This window comes from Symsagittifera roscoffensis, chromosome 6 (assembly GCF_963678635.1).
Source record: "Symsagittifera roscoffensis chromosome 6, txSymRosc1.1, whole genome shotgun sequence".
NCBI lineage: Eukaryota > Metazoa > Xenacoelomorpha > Acoela > Convolutidae > Symsagittifera > Symsagittifera roscoffensis.
Window position 1 is genome coordinate 42,062,411 of NC_087067.1, and position 17,242 is coordinate 42,079,652.

General features: G+C 35.1%; 3 protein-coding genes across 3 annotated transcripts in view; 1 reads left to right on the forward strand and 2 right to left on the reverse strand.

Moving 5' to 3' along the window:
* The window catches only part of LOC134847567 (casein kinase I-like), a 584,249-nt gene that overhangs the window by 343,565 nt on the left and 223,442 nt on the right, over positions 1-17,242 (forward strand). The gene's annotated exons all lie outside the window — the stretch shown is intronic.
* On the reverse strand, positions 2,446-4,356 carry LOC134848753 (small ribosomal subunit protein bS16m-like). Its single transcript, XM_063866265.1, has 3 exons — positions 4,228-4,356; positions 3,580-3,763; positions 2,446-2,642 (listed from the first exon to the last, which is right to left on the reverse strand). Exons 1-3 carry the CDS (start codon positions 4,354-4,356, stop codon positions 2,446-2,448), a joined length of 510 nt encoding a protein of 169 aa, XP_063722335.1.
* Positions 7,685-15,355, reverse strand: LOC134848371 (cytosolic endo-beta-N-acetylglucosaminidase-like). Its single transcript, XM_063865781.1, has 6 exons — positions 14,885-15,355; positions 12,729-12,911; positions 11,551-11,745; positions 10,230-10,365; positions 8,330-8,624; positions 7,685-8,101 (listed from the first exon to the last, which is right to left on the reverse strand). The coding sequence occupies exons 1-6, from the start codon at positions 15,245-15,247 to the stop codon at positions 7,690-7,692; spliced, it is 1,584 nt and encodes a 527-aa protein (XP_063721851.1). The 5' UTR covers positions 15,248-15,355; the 3' UTR covers positions 7,685-7,689.

Below are 17,242 nucleotides of genomic sequence, written 5' to 3' on the forward strand. Positions count from 1 at the left end.
TTTTAGTGAATGAATTATCAATCAAATGTACGAAGTATTCACTGCTCATCTAGAACTGGGGGCTTCATAATCAACCTTTTAAAACCACTCGCGCCAAGGGAGCTACATTCTACCCACATTAACAACCGCCTAAATAGAGAGACCACTGTCTAATCACAATTATAGATATCAAAAAGAAACGCCCCCCAAAGGACTCACACCACAGTTTGCCTCTATTTTGCAAGACAAGCTCCACTTTGCAATTAATAAACAAGGATAGCCGGTTACTGTGCAAGTAGCACAGATTGTTCCGACCATCGTCTTGAAAAATACATTTTTCCCATATTAGTGTCGTTTTCTCTGTGCTGTGTGATTAAAAAAATCTGAACGAAAAATAAAAATTAGGAAAGAGCGTCAATCATAGTCAAAAATGCCAACTGGAAAACAATTTTCAAAGAAAAATGACTAGAAAAACGTAACATAATCGATAAAATAATTTAACAAATTTTCAAAACAATTCAATTTTTTGCAGATTTTTTTTGGAGTTTTTGATTCCCAAAATGGCGCTAGAAAACTCCAAAAACTAACATTAATTGAGTAAAATTAAGTTTTCACAGCTTAATTTAAGCTTAAATAAGCTAATGTAAGCCTGCAAGCTCACCTTTAAGCTCGAAATTTGACCAAAAATCATAATTTTCAAACCGGTTTTGCTCGACACCGTAAAATGTTTTAAAAATTGTTTAAATGTCGTCCTTTAAAAAGAGATATCACTCGAACCATTCCATTCTTTATTACCGTTCTTTATAATTCCATTGATGTTTGAAGCAAATAGCATTATTCGGTTCATTTGAACAATGACAAATGCATCAACTGCATTAACTTATTACTGATCGAATGACAAAGCACATGCTATCAAAAAGCTGTAAAGGTGCCCCAAAAGTGACACCAATATTTGCGACTTAGGTTAGAAAAAAAATAGTCGTACTATTACACTCCGTTCACTACAATTCGCAAGTGTAAGAAAGAATGGGGATACAATGTGCGAGATTTTAGGTTTTTACTGGATAAAAGAGTTGAATGGAGGACAATTGGATTCATGCGATTAAAGCACTCCGGTATACTAGCCCAGGCTTAGCTAACCTTCCTTTTTATTTTTATCACCTATGAACTGCTGGCAGGGGAAGCATTACTTCAAAGATAAACAAGGAAGAGCAAGTGACGAGAAAAACATTCTATCCAACTTTAGAGGAAGAGATGTGTTTAAATTGACAGATAAAAAGAAAATGGTCTTCAAAGTGTTTGCGAGAAAAGCTATCTCTCTTTCTTCAGCGCAAGTAGTATGATAGATCTCTCGCGTGATTGTGTCCGGAATTGTTTGTTATTCTACTCCTTCTGATCATCGGAGCAAAAGTAGGTGAAAATTAAATAGCGGTAGAGAACCATCGCGAGCAGACAGTCTGCAATTTTTTTTTTCATTTTGCAGCATGATTATAAAAAAACGACTGAAAGGCAGAACATGAGAAGTCTCTGACTGCTCCGTTTCCTTGCAGTCATTTTTATCAAACGATTCAAACTAAAAATATGGATTTTTCTTGACAAACTGAATTTATTTCCACTTTGAAATAATCCATAAAAATTGACAGCTGAAATTAAGGTGTCAGGACTATTTGCGCCAAGTCAATTGGCCCTATGCCAACTTGTCCTATATGGGATCATTTTTATGCCTAAGTTTCTACGTACTGAAAATGAAAATTGAATTAAAAAGAACTTTTTTGCTCTTTTCTATCAATATTTCAAAATTTTCAATTTATTTGATGATTTACAAGTTTTTATGACTGAATGCGTGACTAGCAGATAAACAATAGGCCGACAATTTTTGGAAATGGAATATTTCCCTTTGAAAAATTGCAGGTCCTGTCCTGGCCAACAACGACAAGAACGAATTGGACGGGCGTTTCAATTTCCCTACAAATTTTTTGTTTTTAATTTTTTAAAACCTGTTATTATGTCCAAACGCTTGAGGATACGATGTGAAGTATGAAGAAAAAATGTATTCACAAAAATTTGTAGTTTAAAGAGCATAGTTTGATTGTATTTTGACAATGTTTGAAAATTTTTACAGACAATGTTTGAAAATTTTTACAAAATTGAAATTTACATGTGACGAGAAATGGAAACAATCGAAAAAAATCAACTCTCCAAAAATTACTCTAGGAGACTGACAAAAAATTTGGCTTAACTTCACGCAAAGGTCATTGTTTTACAAATTACACCAAAGAGCTATTTTAACAGTAGCCAGGTAAAAATGAAATCAAACAATTTTGCTAGCAAAACTATCATCTCTGCTATTATCTCATGGGAAAAAAACGAAAAAACCACTGAAGAAAAAAAACAAAAAACCACTAAAGAAAAAAAAAAAAATCACTATAGTTACTTTAATTATTATATAATGGACAAAAATAATGTTCAATATTTCCACATATCGCCAAGGTTTTTCGCTTTCAATGCAACATCCAGAGCTGAAGTGAAATACTGCTTGTCATAGCCAGGCTCAATCAAAATTGGAATTTCAGATTCTTCGTCTTTCAGTTTCTTGATTTCATCTCTATTCCTGGCTGCAATTAAGTAAGACTCTGGGTGTACTGGCAATATCCCTGCCAGACCTGCAAAGATGACTAAACATGACTATAAATCATGACTAAACTATGAAAGTTGCTCAAAATGGTTCAACTGGTTCAAGAAAAATAAGTTTTTTGCATGATTTTTCTTTGAATGTTGTTGAAGATGACCTTCAAGAAACATCGGCATCAGAAAGCTGAAAAAATGTCCATGAACTTAAAGACATCGAAAAAATAATATAATATATAGTTTGTTACGCAGAGGCCAAGCTGCGCTTCGCAAACAATAGCCAGAAAACGACAAAACGGAACTCCTTTAAGTGAAGAAAAAGTAAAAATGAGCCTCGAATTATTGAAACTTTTGCAGTGTCGGATTCGGATGTTTGGAAATTGAAAATTATTTTGGGAAAACATGAATTGTCGGAGTATCGTTTGTCTGCTTAATTTCTGTCGGCTTAAGTTCATAAAGCATCTGACTTTATTTCTTCAAAGCATGACTTTTCTTTTGATTCAAGCGATTTGAACTATAATTGAAACTCGTTGTGTAATGTTATAACTATAATTTTGTACAATTACCTTTTATTTTTCTTTTTTTTTGGCGTAATGATTTTGGCTTATGTTTTATTGGCTAAGTTACCTCTTTTGGCTTGATTTGAAAAAATATAAATTGTTATGCTTTTTCGTGTTTAATTTGTCCACATAATGATTTTGAATGCTTATTCATTGCTGGTGCAAGTGTTCTTTGACTTGTTTTAGTCAAAATGAACATCATGCGATAAATGTATGACTTTTCTCTAGATCTAACTTCATTTTCGACTTTTTTTAAAATTATTCTTCGATAGAGTGACATCCATGTTCTGTCCGCTAGCTTCCAATGCTATGTTTGTGTTGTACCGCTTATTTGCGAAGCTGAGCTTCGCATATACGCAATTTTTTTTTTGACACTTCTCTAAAATAATCGATGAGAAAATTATGTATGAACCTAATGCCATAGCCACCGGTTTCGTTGGGTATACTCCCAGTGCCAGCCAGTGCTTTATCCGGCTGACATCTAAAGCAAACAGTCGGTGACCTTGTGCATTTGCCAGATAGTCCATCCAGCCCAGCTCCTCCAACACCTCCATTGGTCTGTGTCTCGGTCGCTTCTTGTCAAATCTTTCGGGCACCTATTAAAAGTTGCGATAATTTCCACTTACCGATTTAGTTCATATCAAGTAGGACCTATCGATAATGTTTATTCGAATTTTGATTGGTTTTTGTTGCGAGCTGCAAGACGCGAGCCAGTTTTAAATCGATTTCTAATAAATTTGACATGTAAAACAACTTGACATTTGAGAGCTCGTTCGTTGTAGATGCGGCATTCTGTTGAACACCCAATGGTGCTGTTCCACGTTTCCTGATGACTTACTTCGATTACTTTTATGGCGTTGGTCGATCACATTTTCAACGTTAGAACAGTAAAGCACCGAATTAACCAACATGTAATAGAAATCCTTAACTTTCCATTTGATATAATACTTTGCCTTGGAACTAGTTCAATTCACCAAAAACAATTGAATGAATTACACTTCTGTCGCAAGTTTGCTTTATTTCAACTCTCCTTCCATTCTCCATTGTATACTCCACTCACCTGATAGGAACAGATTATTTTGTAGTACTCTCTGTTGCGACATCCCTCGTAACTCAGTCTCAGTCTGATGTTGATGAACTCCTGCCCAGCCACAAGACACTTGAACTGCTTCTTTAACCTAATAGCCATTAACTAATTCAACAAATCTGAAACAGAAATTGTCAAAAAATATTATTTGATGTGTAAGTCAATCCATTTTTTTTTATTGAATTTCGAATTTTTCATGTTTATCATTATTATGATTTTTAATGTCATTTTTTCCCAAAAATTTAATCTAAGCTTCTTGCCCTATATTTAACAGAAATTAGTTATCTTTTCTGAGCCTAATTTCATAGCAAAGTTCTGCAAAAAAAAACTAAACTTTTCGACTTTCTTAGAACAATTTTCAGCTTGTTCTACGTAGTTGAAAAAATCGCATTGACTCCCTTCTAACTTCAAGGAATGTGTTTATGGTTTTCTATGGTTTGATACAACTATCGCAATTTGACCAAACGATATCAATGTGTGGTTAAATTTGCTAGGATACAAGCTAGATTTCCTAACATTTCTAGTTTAAAACTGGAGGGAAGCAAACAAAGCAAAAGCGAAAATGAACAAGAAACAACGAAAAAGTCGTATATTAGACTAATGAACGTGAAAATTAACAAAAGAAAACAGGTGCTCTGCAACTAGCGCAAAACATTCCAACCAAAATGAACAAGAAAATTAAAATAAATTTTCTTTTTTTTTTCAAATTGCGTCGTTTTTTCCTTGTGGTGTGATGAAGTGATCCAAACAAAAGTTTGAAACTTAATTCTACTGAAACTGACATATTCGATAGTTTTATTAAGCTGGCGTATTCAACAAGAATTTTCTTTGAAAAAAATGAAAAGAAACGAATACAAAAATCCTGCAAATTGAATAAAAAACTCCAGTAAGAATAAGAAACATCAAGAATCAATTCTACTGGTAAAAAAAACTGAAATCTTAAAAAAACGCTTATCGCTAAATTATAAGCCTATTCGCTCGCTTTATTTGCGCAAAATTAGACAAATCATAAGTTCAATTTTTCATCAGATCAATTTTTGTCGAAGCGGAGAAAACTTTCTGGAAATTTTGTTATGTCGTTCAAATTACGACTAAAAGGGGTACAATATGATCGATTAAATGACCTACATTATTATCTATTCACATGATTCTTGGCATGACTTTGGGTACATGATGTTGGAAACTTGTATCCGGAAATTGTTAACAAAATTTTTAACACAAACGCTCCGAATTTACCATCAGTGCACCTCAACCCGAGTAACAAAAATATATAGCCCCACCACGTTACTTTTTTTTTGTTTCGTGCTAGAATTTGTTGAAGAGTAATGTTTAAAATGCGAAAGGGCCAAGACCCCAAAATTTGCTTCAATTTTCCCACACAGGCGAAGCGGAGCTACGCACAACTTGCGATTAAACAGAAATATAAAAAACATAAGTAGAAAAAAATGGAAAACGTTGAAAAAAACTAATTCTACCAAAAACTTAACTTTCCAATGTCTTGATAGAAGTTCATTTTAGCCTAAAATAACAAAAAATTTAAAAATAAATTAGCTTGCGAAGTCAAAATAAAGCAGGCAGTCTTTGAGCAGTTGAGCGGAAAAAAGGATTTCATGAAAAATCTTAATAGTTTGAAGTCCCACCTGAGACAAGAATGAACAACACTTGCATTTTCAACTACAAAGGAAGTTGCCTACAGAGAAAAATCAGTAATATGACAACTAAGCCGACAGGCTTTAAGCAGACACCTGCTGAGCCGAAAAACAAATTTATTTAAAACGTTTCAAGTCCACTTCCCTAGACCATCAAAGAACAACTTTTGCACTTGCATTGAAAGTTGCTTACAGGAAAAACAAAATTTGCGATGTGACAACTAAGCCGACAAAATTTAAGCAAAATGACGGAAGTCCAACAATTATAAAAATAAAAATGTAAAATTACAACTACAGACTTTTAACACGAGTAAAAAGATTTCAAAATCGGAAATAAAATCCATGCCTAACAAAAAGGCGAAAAAAACAGTAAGAAACAAAACAAAGTTCACTTAAAAAACAGGAAAACAACGGATGGAAACTAGGCTGAAAACCACGAATCCGAAAAAAAATCAATTTTTTAAATTCAAATAATTCTTTCATGAAAATTATTTGAAAAAAATTAACACCGGAAACGGACTACACCTATTTACTTTAATACCTAAATGAAGGTAGTTTTTTTTCGAATTTTCAAGAAACTGAGAACGTCTGAAATTTACCATTCCTATACATTTGACTATTCTGTACCTTAAGTTATTTACGGGGAAAACACCTTGTACCCGTTTTTTACACCCCTGCTTATCGTAAGGGTAATGATGGGGGAAAAGGGGATAATATCATCAACGTGAATTTCGTCTTTAATAAGTAAATGAAAATAATCGTACATAATTAAGAATTTCGTCAATTTCTCTTCTACTTCGCACTATCCTTGAACTCTTTGCCACTGTTTTAAACAAAATGAAAAGATAGGAGAAAATATATGATATCAAAGTTTTGACGAGAGTTTCAAACAAGTATTTCTAGGTTATGAGTTTCAGTCTAATCTTGTCACTGCACAATTCGCAGACTGATTGAAAACATCTGACAGTAGGACCAAACGCCCGATATCGAATCCTAGCGAGAACCAGCCTTTTTTGCTCAGCTGAGTTAAAACATTTGCATCTGCCACCTACTGTAAAGAATTGTATTGTAAAAACTACAATGCAGCACAAGATTTCTTTTTATTGATGCGAGCCTCGCAATATTCGATTCTTTTTCAGTGTTGAGAAAAAGATAAAAGTTTAAAAACAGATGTGAAGTTGCACTTCGCACACGCAAGCAAAAGTATGACCGATAATGCTACTGGGAAAAAATGAATGAGTACCAGTCAATTTGAAAAAAAAAATTTACCAACTAACTTGCCTGAATTTATAGAAGTGACGCATTTTAACTAGTATACGAAAAACTTCATGAAAAACATCCGACCTGCCCAGGTTCGAATCCTCTTTTTTTTTGCTGTGGGTCTCCTTCCCTACCTCTACGCTACAGATCCATGATACGTTGAAGGTGTTAATATCCTTAGCATGGGCTGTACTTGATAGATGGTTATTGATCAAAATGAACACTTTCAAAATGATTACATTTTGTCGCAACAATATTTGCGACTTACGTTGGAAAAAAAGAGTTCATACTATCACACAAGCTTTGCCCGTGTAAATATTGGTGACTCAGTGAATGATGAGTAAGTTTTGAACATATACGAAGCTACACTTCGCAAACAAGCAAAAAATGTCAAACGGTAGATTCAAAATTACAGGAAAACTCAAAAAATAAGTATAAAAGTTTTCAAAATGAGCTTGCCGCCTGATTCAGTTTAACATCGTCTAATAGGAAATAAAACTTTTCAAATTCATCACCAGAAATATATTTAAATTAACTTTATACGATTAAACTTCAAAATTGGGCCACTTTTATTTGTATCAACTGTCTTCACAAAATCAGCTTCAATCTTCACAAATAACTTAACTTGCTCTATTTTATTGCCATCTTCTCTAAACAAGCTCTTTTGAACTCTTTCGATTTTCGATGAACGTAAATCATTTTTGTCAGCTAATCCGAACAAAACTGCGCACACAAAGATGCCACCAAGCTTATCTGCCACCTCAATATCTGCAGACAAAATTCCACCTTCAATCAAAGATTCGAAATTAACCTCTAAATTTATTTGTTCAGCACCGTCAAACTTCAAATTTGCAATTGACATGCAATTTTGGTTCAGCAATTCGTCTAATCCGAGGTAGATCCCTTCAGAAAATTCCAGTCCTTGATATTTGACATTCCTGGAATAATATTATTTTGACGTTTTGGGAAAGCGGAAATTATAACAATTGTATATAAAAATTGTCATATAGCTGGCATGATCGCAAAACCTAAAATATAGGCAACACTCACAATACTGTTTCTGTAGTATGAAGTTTAAGTTCAAATTGTCACACCTGGTATGCCTGGGTAAGTGTGGCCCAAAATCTATCCTTTAGAAAATCCCACAATAAAACCTTGCTACTAACCCAGTCATGTAGTTGAGCGCATTTGCGGGGAACGTTGCAGTCGAACATAAGGAGTAAAGAGCTGTGTCGAAACTCTCTCCATCATTTTGATTCCGACAGAGTCCAAAATTGAAATTTGTTTCGAATGGAAGATCGATCATGGTTGATTCTTTAGCAGGTAGATAAGGTTCCATTTTACTCCACAAAGTTTTGTCTCTTGTTAGAAACGAGTTATCGCACTGAATTTTACCAGAGGCACATTCGAGCGACCATCCAGGAGCGAATATTGCCAAAGATATGTCAAATTTAGCACATACTAAAAAATAAATGAATTAACATCCAAAAAACAGACAACCGGCAGTTGGAAAAGTGAAAAGAACCAGAGAACCAAAAAAAAGATCGAAAAAATTGAAGAATAATAAAACACCTAGTTGAAGCTCTTTAGGGGAGCGGCGGTGAAGTGTGTTACGTCTCCGCCTCTTAATCGAAAGGTCGGATATCCGAGGCCCACCATGATCCGTGCTCGTTGCTTGGGGGTGAGGCAAGATTACCCAGCCCAGAAAAATAGCCAAAAAAATTGCATGTAAATCTTAACCAGTGGCACAACAGCGGTTATCCGTTAAGAGCTGAACAGCTCGTATGTCGGTCCTTTCCTTTGTGGATAAATCGTCCTAAACATTTATCTCATGAATAGCCAAAAAACATAGCCATCCGACAGTAGGAAAAGAGAAAAGAACCAGAAAACCGAAAAAAATGATTGAAAAAATTGAGAAATAAAACGCCACGTTGAAGCTCTTTTAAGTTGAATACTAATTATGACTGGCACGTTCCTAGTGAAATATCCCATTTAGTGAAAACTAGGTCACTAGGTAATTTTTTTATTCCAATGGGAAATCAGAAAATCAATATCCATTTTTTTTAAGTTAACCAGCCAGAGGCCTAACCAGAAGGTTAATTATTTCCAGTTGACTGACTAAGCTATGGCCATCTTGCAAGAGCTCACCTTGTAAATAGCAGCAAACGTGCGATTTGAACCCGCAATCATATGATTGTTGGGCACCATCATTACCGACGCGCCTCAACACTACTTGAGTCATTCACAATGTTCGTGAACTTTACACTTTTGCTGTTCGATAGTGGATTTCGCCTTCATTTAACAAAGAAAATGAAGTGAACTTAAAAATAAAGTCAAACCGAGAAAAATCAGTTCGAGCGTGAACAAATTTTAGACCTATATAAGTGAAAAATCATTTGGTTCTTTTTTACTTAACAAAACTAAATATCTTCGTTTCGATCAGTCTCATTGATTTTCCCATAAAAACATTATTCAGTTATTCCCCAAGTTGGTGAAATCTGAACATTTAGGTAGAAATATATTATGCCACGGCAACAAAAAACGAATTTTTTTCGGCAGCCAAAAATAGCGGAAGACCCATCCTCAATTCCTTTCATCTAAATCTTACCAAATACTTGGATTAATCTTAAAAATAGAGATTGATAAGAAGGGGCGGATTTAGGGTTTTCTCGAGTAAGGGCGGATTTGTTTAGGTCAACCAAATTAATTTTTGAGCACTCCCAGAGCACTAAAAAGACCGTTTTCGCCAAATTTTGAGCCGCAAGCAACTTTCGAAAAAAAACAGGCCAAAAAGGCGTTTTCAGCCACTTTTTGGACAGTTTAGAACAAAAAGTCGTTTTTTTTGGTTCACTCTCCCCCTCAACATTACTATATATTGGCGTGTAAGGCGCCTTTAGAATATTTTAATGGTCCGCCAGCCAAAAATAGAGGTCTTAAAATGGTACCACAGGGGGAACGACCCTTTGAGTAGTCAAAGGGTTCGAATCCCTGAGAGGGGCGCACTTCACCAACCCCCCCCCCCCCTAAATCTGCTACTGCTAATAAGTAACTACTTTAGAAGCTCACCTATGACAGCTTTGTCCGAGTTGTACTTGCCTCCTCCAAAACACCCCCTTCCAAACACGTCCAGTCCAACATACACGTCATAGGGACCTTTCAGTGCACCCGTCTGTGACAATTGGTCGGTACCGCCATTATTGACCTACATCATTTATTTAGCTCATATCAACCATTATTCAGTATTCATACAGAAAACAAAAATCTTGATGGAGTTAGTTCAATATTTCAAGTCTGCTTAAGTTACAAAGCATGTGCAAATCGCAGGTAAAATCAGCATTCAGGGGCGGCTTTTGGCAAGGTGGAGAAAGCTACCGCTCCTTCATTTCAGAAACTGACAATTATTTGGTATTAATTTTTGGCCAAATGACACTTAAATTTTTCAAAAGCACTAATTTAGATATGCGGCGCAACCCCCCAAAAAAAAAAAACAATTTGCGAAAGACCCTGCGCAACCCCCTGTATGAAAGTGATCGAATTGTAACTCATTCAACTTTGCTACAGCCGCCCTTGATCATCTGAAGACATAACACTTAAACTAGTACCACCCTGTGTCGAGTTGCTCGACTTCAGATTCGGCCGAAACGATGTTCCTTTTCAACTTTTAGCGTCGAACTATATCCAATTTTTATGTTGTTAGTCGACTTAGCCGGACACTGTTAAACATTGTCATCTTTTAATGTGAATTTTGCCGTGAACAAAATAAGTTTCACAAAAGTGGAAAATCATAGAAACGAACGCTTGGTTTATCGACTAACTTTTTTTTAATATTGCAAGAATTATCGCTTGAAATTTGTAAGACAAAAAACCGAGCGATTTTTGTTACAAAACATTCGAAAAATTTCTTTTTTCGTGGGAGCCCCTGGATCTTTAAATTGTAGGGATCCGCCTATTAATTATGATTTCCGGTCAGCAAATCGACCCATGATTCGACCGATCCCTTCATTCGATCCTCTCAGGGTGGGTCGAAAAGCGGTGATTCTGAGATCATTTCGGTCGAATCTGAATATGAGATCTTCAGCATGATCGAACCGAACTCTCTTTTCTACCTGAAAAAATTAGCCCACAGGTGTTTCAATTAGTTGTCGAATTTTGTTTAAAAGCAGGTTGCTGTGGGCATTTTTTGAGATATGAATCACATCTATAAACGTTTTTTTAGGGATGACTGAGACAATATACGCAATAATCTTATTATGAAGCGACGCATAACGCTTGTAGTAATATTATGAAAAGTTTTTAATAGGTTCAAGTTTCGAATCTAGAACCATTCAGATCTAGATATCGTTCATAGACTTTTAGATAGGAACAAAAAGCATTTTAATTATCTCACCTCTTTTGGTTTCGAATTCTCCGCAGAGTTCTTCACTTTTTTCTCATTCCAGCAGTAGTTGAGGTAGATTGCGTCACATGCCTGATAGAATGGCATGTTTAGACCATTCAGTTCGTCCTGCCACTGGAGTTTACCATTGTCTGCTCTCACGCTGTCGTACCACACCAGATGACTATGAGGCACATTGTCGTGCAGCTTAACACCAATAATCCCGTTATATCAGTCAGAAAGAAATAATTTATTTCTTCAGTTGTTTAAATGTGAAATATTTGCAAACAATGTCAGAATTTTGTCAGACATAATTATATTTATACAGGTATACAGATGAAGTGGATGGACCAAGGGCGTATTCAAACGTCGCTATCCCGTTAACAGGTCAAATGTCCCGTTGTAACAACACCAAACTGGATGAACTAACTTTGGTCACACCAGCATTGTGGTCTAGGGGTCAAAACAGTTAACCTTAAAGAGCTCTTTCTAACATTCAGTTTGTACAGATATATCACGGACCATGTATATGTTTAGTGAGGAGAAAAATGAAACTGAGTGAAAATTGAAACAGTTACCATTATTTATCCACAGAGAGAAATTTATTGGTAAAAATATAGAACAGAATAAAGAAAAAGTAAGCTTGTTTGATCCCTGAGAAAAAAATGGGTACTTCAACCCTAAAATGAGTGGCGTGCGAAGAAATTTTTCAAGGGTGGCGGTTTTTCGGAAAATTTTGCGGACCATTTTTTTATAGGTCAATCAATTTAATTTTCCGAGGTAACCAAAAACCATATAAAGACCTTATTTTGTCAAGAATTTTCCGTGCAGCAGGCAAATTTTTCAAAAATCTGGCCAAAATTTTAGCCAAAAAATTGCGTTTTTTCGGCGCGCGTTCCCCCTCAAAATTAGTTATATTGGGGCCAAAGACGCCTTTAGATCAATTTTGAGGTTGGTCAGACAAAAATGGATGTCGTAAAGATGACAATTTGGAAAAATTGAGCAACCAGAATCCTCCCTAGGACGCTACTGCCTAAAACTATCAACCCTAAAACTATTAGAAAAATCCTACACCTTAATTCAATTGTAATTGGTTATTTTGACAATAATTGAGGATTCATCTTACATGCTGGATTTCTCCTAGAGACCCAAGTATCACACTTCTACTCAAAAACTAAGTAAGCACTAACTTGTGTGCGTAGATACTTGAGCCATGTTAATAGAGGCTGAATCTGCTCTGAGTCCAATTTGTTCTCTATGTTTATCAACCATCCCTGCAATTTGTACTTCTGGGCAATGAGGACCAACTGGTCCGCCAATCTCTCTGATACTGATTTGTCCTTCAGAAGCTGACAGCACAATTCGTAACCTGCCTGGAAACCAATTATAAAGTTTTCTACTTTTATCTCAAGATTGCATATCATTCATCTTCATAGGAATTTTGAGCTATATTATGGCCCATTCCTTGGCATTAACGATGCGAATTATACGGAAATGGTTTATTTTACACAATGTCAATGATTAGTTAATGTTATTTGGGCTTCAAAAAGTACACTCAAATAGGCGGGGGGGGGATAAAAAAGAACTCACATTCTGACAATTTAACTCATAAATAAAAAATATTTTAGAGAAACAGTAGAAAAACACAACCGCCAGTATTAAATAAGCTTTTAGTATTTATCAAGCGGCACCTTAGCCGACAACAAGTAGGTAGACGCCAAATTGATCCGAATTTTAAAAAAAATCCTCAAAAAATTGTTGTCATAAAAAAAATTTGAGCAATTAAGTTTGAAAACTTTGAGAACTACCATCACAATCTAAATTTTCCAAGACTCGATCATTTTTTGCTTTTGAAGCGGCACAAAATAGGGTGACTAAGCCGATAAACAATAAACCGAAGCCATTTAGGCCAAATAAAGCTTTAAAGCGAAAAAAAAGAAAACCAAGGAAAATATACAACAAAGGGGTAAGGGGTATTAATTTTACAAATAAAAGGAGTTAGCCAAAAACACTTGCATATACGATGAAAATTGCTGACAGTACAAGAAAATTTCCTCGATGTGGCAACTAAGCAGACAAAACATAAGCGGACAAACGAAAGTCCGGCAATTCAATTTTTCCCGTACAAAAGTTTCAAATTTTTTCATACTGAAAAAGTCGAGGTCCGACCGGGACTCGAACTCAAGACTTTAGGGTACAAAGACATCCGCCTTACCTCTAAGCCAAGTGGGGAAAGGTCTCCATAATGCTGAGTTTCTTTAATAAAGCAAAATCACAATTTCTTAGAAATGTGAACGAAAACTTATTTACGGATAGCAATTTCAAGTGTAGTAATTATGCCAGTGACCGACAAGATAATTTTGGCGCAACTTTGATTGACTGAAAAAAACAAAAATAATCTCTTTTAGGGCAAAGTTTTGGACCTGAATCTTGCAAAAATTTGAACCAAATTAATTCTGCTAAAATTCTAAGCAAGTACTGTCTTCGTCACTTTTTGTCTAAACTCATCCCAATTTGAGAAAAACGCGTTTGAAATTCCAAATTTATTGTGTTTTATCTGGATAATTTAAATCAGCACTGCACTGTACCTGGCAACAAAAGCAGCTTGAGGGCGAAAGGATATTTTTTCGGTAACCAATTGTCTCTTATTGGTATTGCCACTAAACGATACCTGACAATCAATTATAATCGAGGGCAGGCGGATATTCCCACCAAAAAGCCCACCTACTAAAATCTCAAAATTTAGTCTGAATTGAATTGGGATAGACATGTTCAAAAACACCACAGCCGATGTTAACTAACAATTCAGAAACATTAATCAAGTGCAGACAAAACATAAGCAGATAAACAAAAGGCCATAAACAAAAGACCGACAATTTTTTTGAAATGAAAAATATCCCTTTTGCAAAAATACATTTTTCATATCAAACAATAGGCCATAAACAAAAGGCCGACAATTTTTTTGAAAAGAAAAATTTCCCTTATGAAAAATTACATGTCCTGGCCAACAACGACACCAAGAACGAATTGGCCAGAAGTTTCAAACCCTCCCTTCCCCCTACAAATCAAATTTTCTCTTTTTATAAGTTGGTTTAATTGTTACAATTCCTAAACGCTTGATGTTACGATAAAAGCTACGAAGAACAAATGTGTTCACAAAGTTAGTTTGTTTAACATGTCAAGTTCCATTAAATTGACAGCCCTAAAATAGTTTTTCAAACTTGAAAATCAAATATGGGGGGAGGGGAGTGTAACGTGCCCAATAGATTTGCTCTCGCAAGTATAAATATACATTACCCTCTCCCGAAAGTCTTATTGAAAATTACATCGAAATTATTTTTTCTACCTTATGTTCGGTAATGAAAGTTCCCAAAATAGGTGTCGAATTACGATGAGCAGCACAAATCCATCCAATCGGAGGAATCGTAACCAGACAATGCGAAAAATAGACAAACAAGTCGCAATAATCCCAATGAAAGAAAATATAATCATTTTGCAAGTCGCATTTTTCGCAATCCGAGATCTGAACAAAATTATCATTTCTATAGCCGCCTTTGAAGTCGTGACATACCATTGTGCGCCTTCGATTTGGCAACCCAGAATAAATTTTGGGCAAGCCGGGTAATTTTGAAAGAAAATGTTCCTCTTCGGAGCTACAACCCCAGCTCAAGAGCTCGTCTATATTTTTCAGTGGTTCAACTTGTTTCATATTTCTATAAAGAAACAAACATCACAAATGTCTTTTCATTAATTTTGATATTTTTTGCTTTGCTAAGCCTAATGTTAACCCGCCGATGGTCTTTCCTTTTTCTCACCGGCTTTTTGTCACAAAAATCCGACAAAATAGTTTCCGGAGTAGTATTTGTTTTTCGCAACAAAAAAAAAACAAAAAAACATCCAAACGTTCGAAATTAAAAGTTCCCTCAATTAACGAGTAGTAAGAAGTAAATCTGGAAAAGTAGGAATGTTAACCGTCTATTCGCTAAATAAACAACTTCCTTGATAAAAATTGGTTGTGACCCCTGATAATCCCAATGAAAAATGAATTGAAGAAATCACACAGAGCCAAGGCACTTTTCTCTAACATTTTCGAGTAGCTTAAAAGGAAATTTTAATATGGACTGATAAAACTTCATAAATTAAAGTTTGAGCAAAAGAATTCCCTATTGTAGAAAATGAAAATAATATAACCCTATCTCAGCCCACTTACATTCAACTGGGCAAAAATGACAAAGGGATACCCAATTATCTGATTTTTTGATAGCTCCCTTTATTCAATAGTTTCCTATCTGTTTTCAGTTTTCAAATAAAGACCTTCGTTCTCTCTGAATTTCATTATCACTATAGTGTCAAAAATAGAAGGCAATTTTTTTGTTGATTTTCATTTCTCTTCAAACCATTAGTTAAATTTGTACCGAAAATGCTGCTATCAAATATGCTATCAAAATTTAACATCGAATGAAGACCGTAAGTCAATAACTATTGAGAGGAAAACAAGAAAAAATGCAATAGAAAAAGTAGAGATCAAAAACTATGGCATGACTCGCATCTACGGTGCTTCAAATATGCGAACGTGAATAGAGCTTTCTAAAAATGTACAATAAGAGCAATATTTTATGCAACCGCGAAGATAAACTCGGCTCATCCATCAGGGGTTTCCATTTCCTATTTGAATTATTTATAAAATTAATTGTAGATCATTTTTGACCAAAATCGTCATGTCTCCAAAACAACTGAATTTCATCAGACAAGAGAATTTTGAAATCAAAAAAGAATCCTAAAAAAATCGACAGCAGATCTCGGCTGTTGAAAGCTTTTGATCAGTCATATTTGGAGGAGGGCAGATTTGAAACAAAATATGAAAACCCATAAAAGAAACCATATCTCAGAACCTGAAAATATTTGAGCACTCAAACTTGAAGACCATATTTGCAACCCCTGAGTGTACCCTGACAGCACTCCATAATAGAGTTCAGAATCGCAAGGGTTATTAGTTTTCTTTTAGTCTAAGTTTTCTTAAAAATAAAATAGGAACAAAAAAAACGCCACAACTCGAAAACAAAAAGGAATTGAGCAGTCAAATTTAGAATGCAGAATTGCTGCCTTAAATTGTAACCTGGCAGCGCCCCACCATACGGCTGAGAATTAATTTCAATTAGTTTTTTTGAATCGTTTAATTTTTAATTAAATTTTTTTGAAAAAGAATTGAAAAACTCATCTCGGACAACAAAGACTCGAACAGAAAAAATGAGAAGCCACATTTGTACCCTGAAACTTTCCCTAAATTTTCCCTTAAAACACCGCATCATAGGATTGAGAAGTTCAAGTTCGGTTTATATTCCAAAGTGTCGAAAGTTTTTCTGACATCTAAATTTTTTGAAAATTTGACCTGTCATATTTAGAGGGCAGATTTGGAAGTTGGCAGCACCCATTATAGAGTTGAGCCCTTAAATGTACTCTGACAGCACCATGTCAAAGAGTTGAGAAAATCAGGCATAATTTACAATCCATTAGCGTACCTCGACAACAACTGACTACAGGTTTGGTAATTTCAAGTTTAGCGAAAGTTTTTTAATCTTAGTTTTCTGAACATGTTTGAATTTTTAACAATTGCGTTCTCAATTAACTGAATTATCTCATAAAGTAAAAGGATTTTGTATTCATAATTGAAAGCCAAACTCGCAACCCCAGAAGGAGCCCTCAC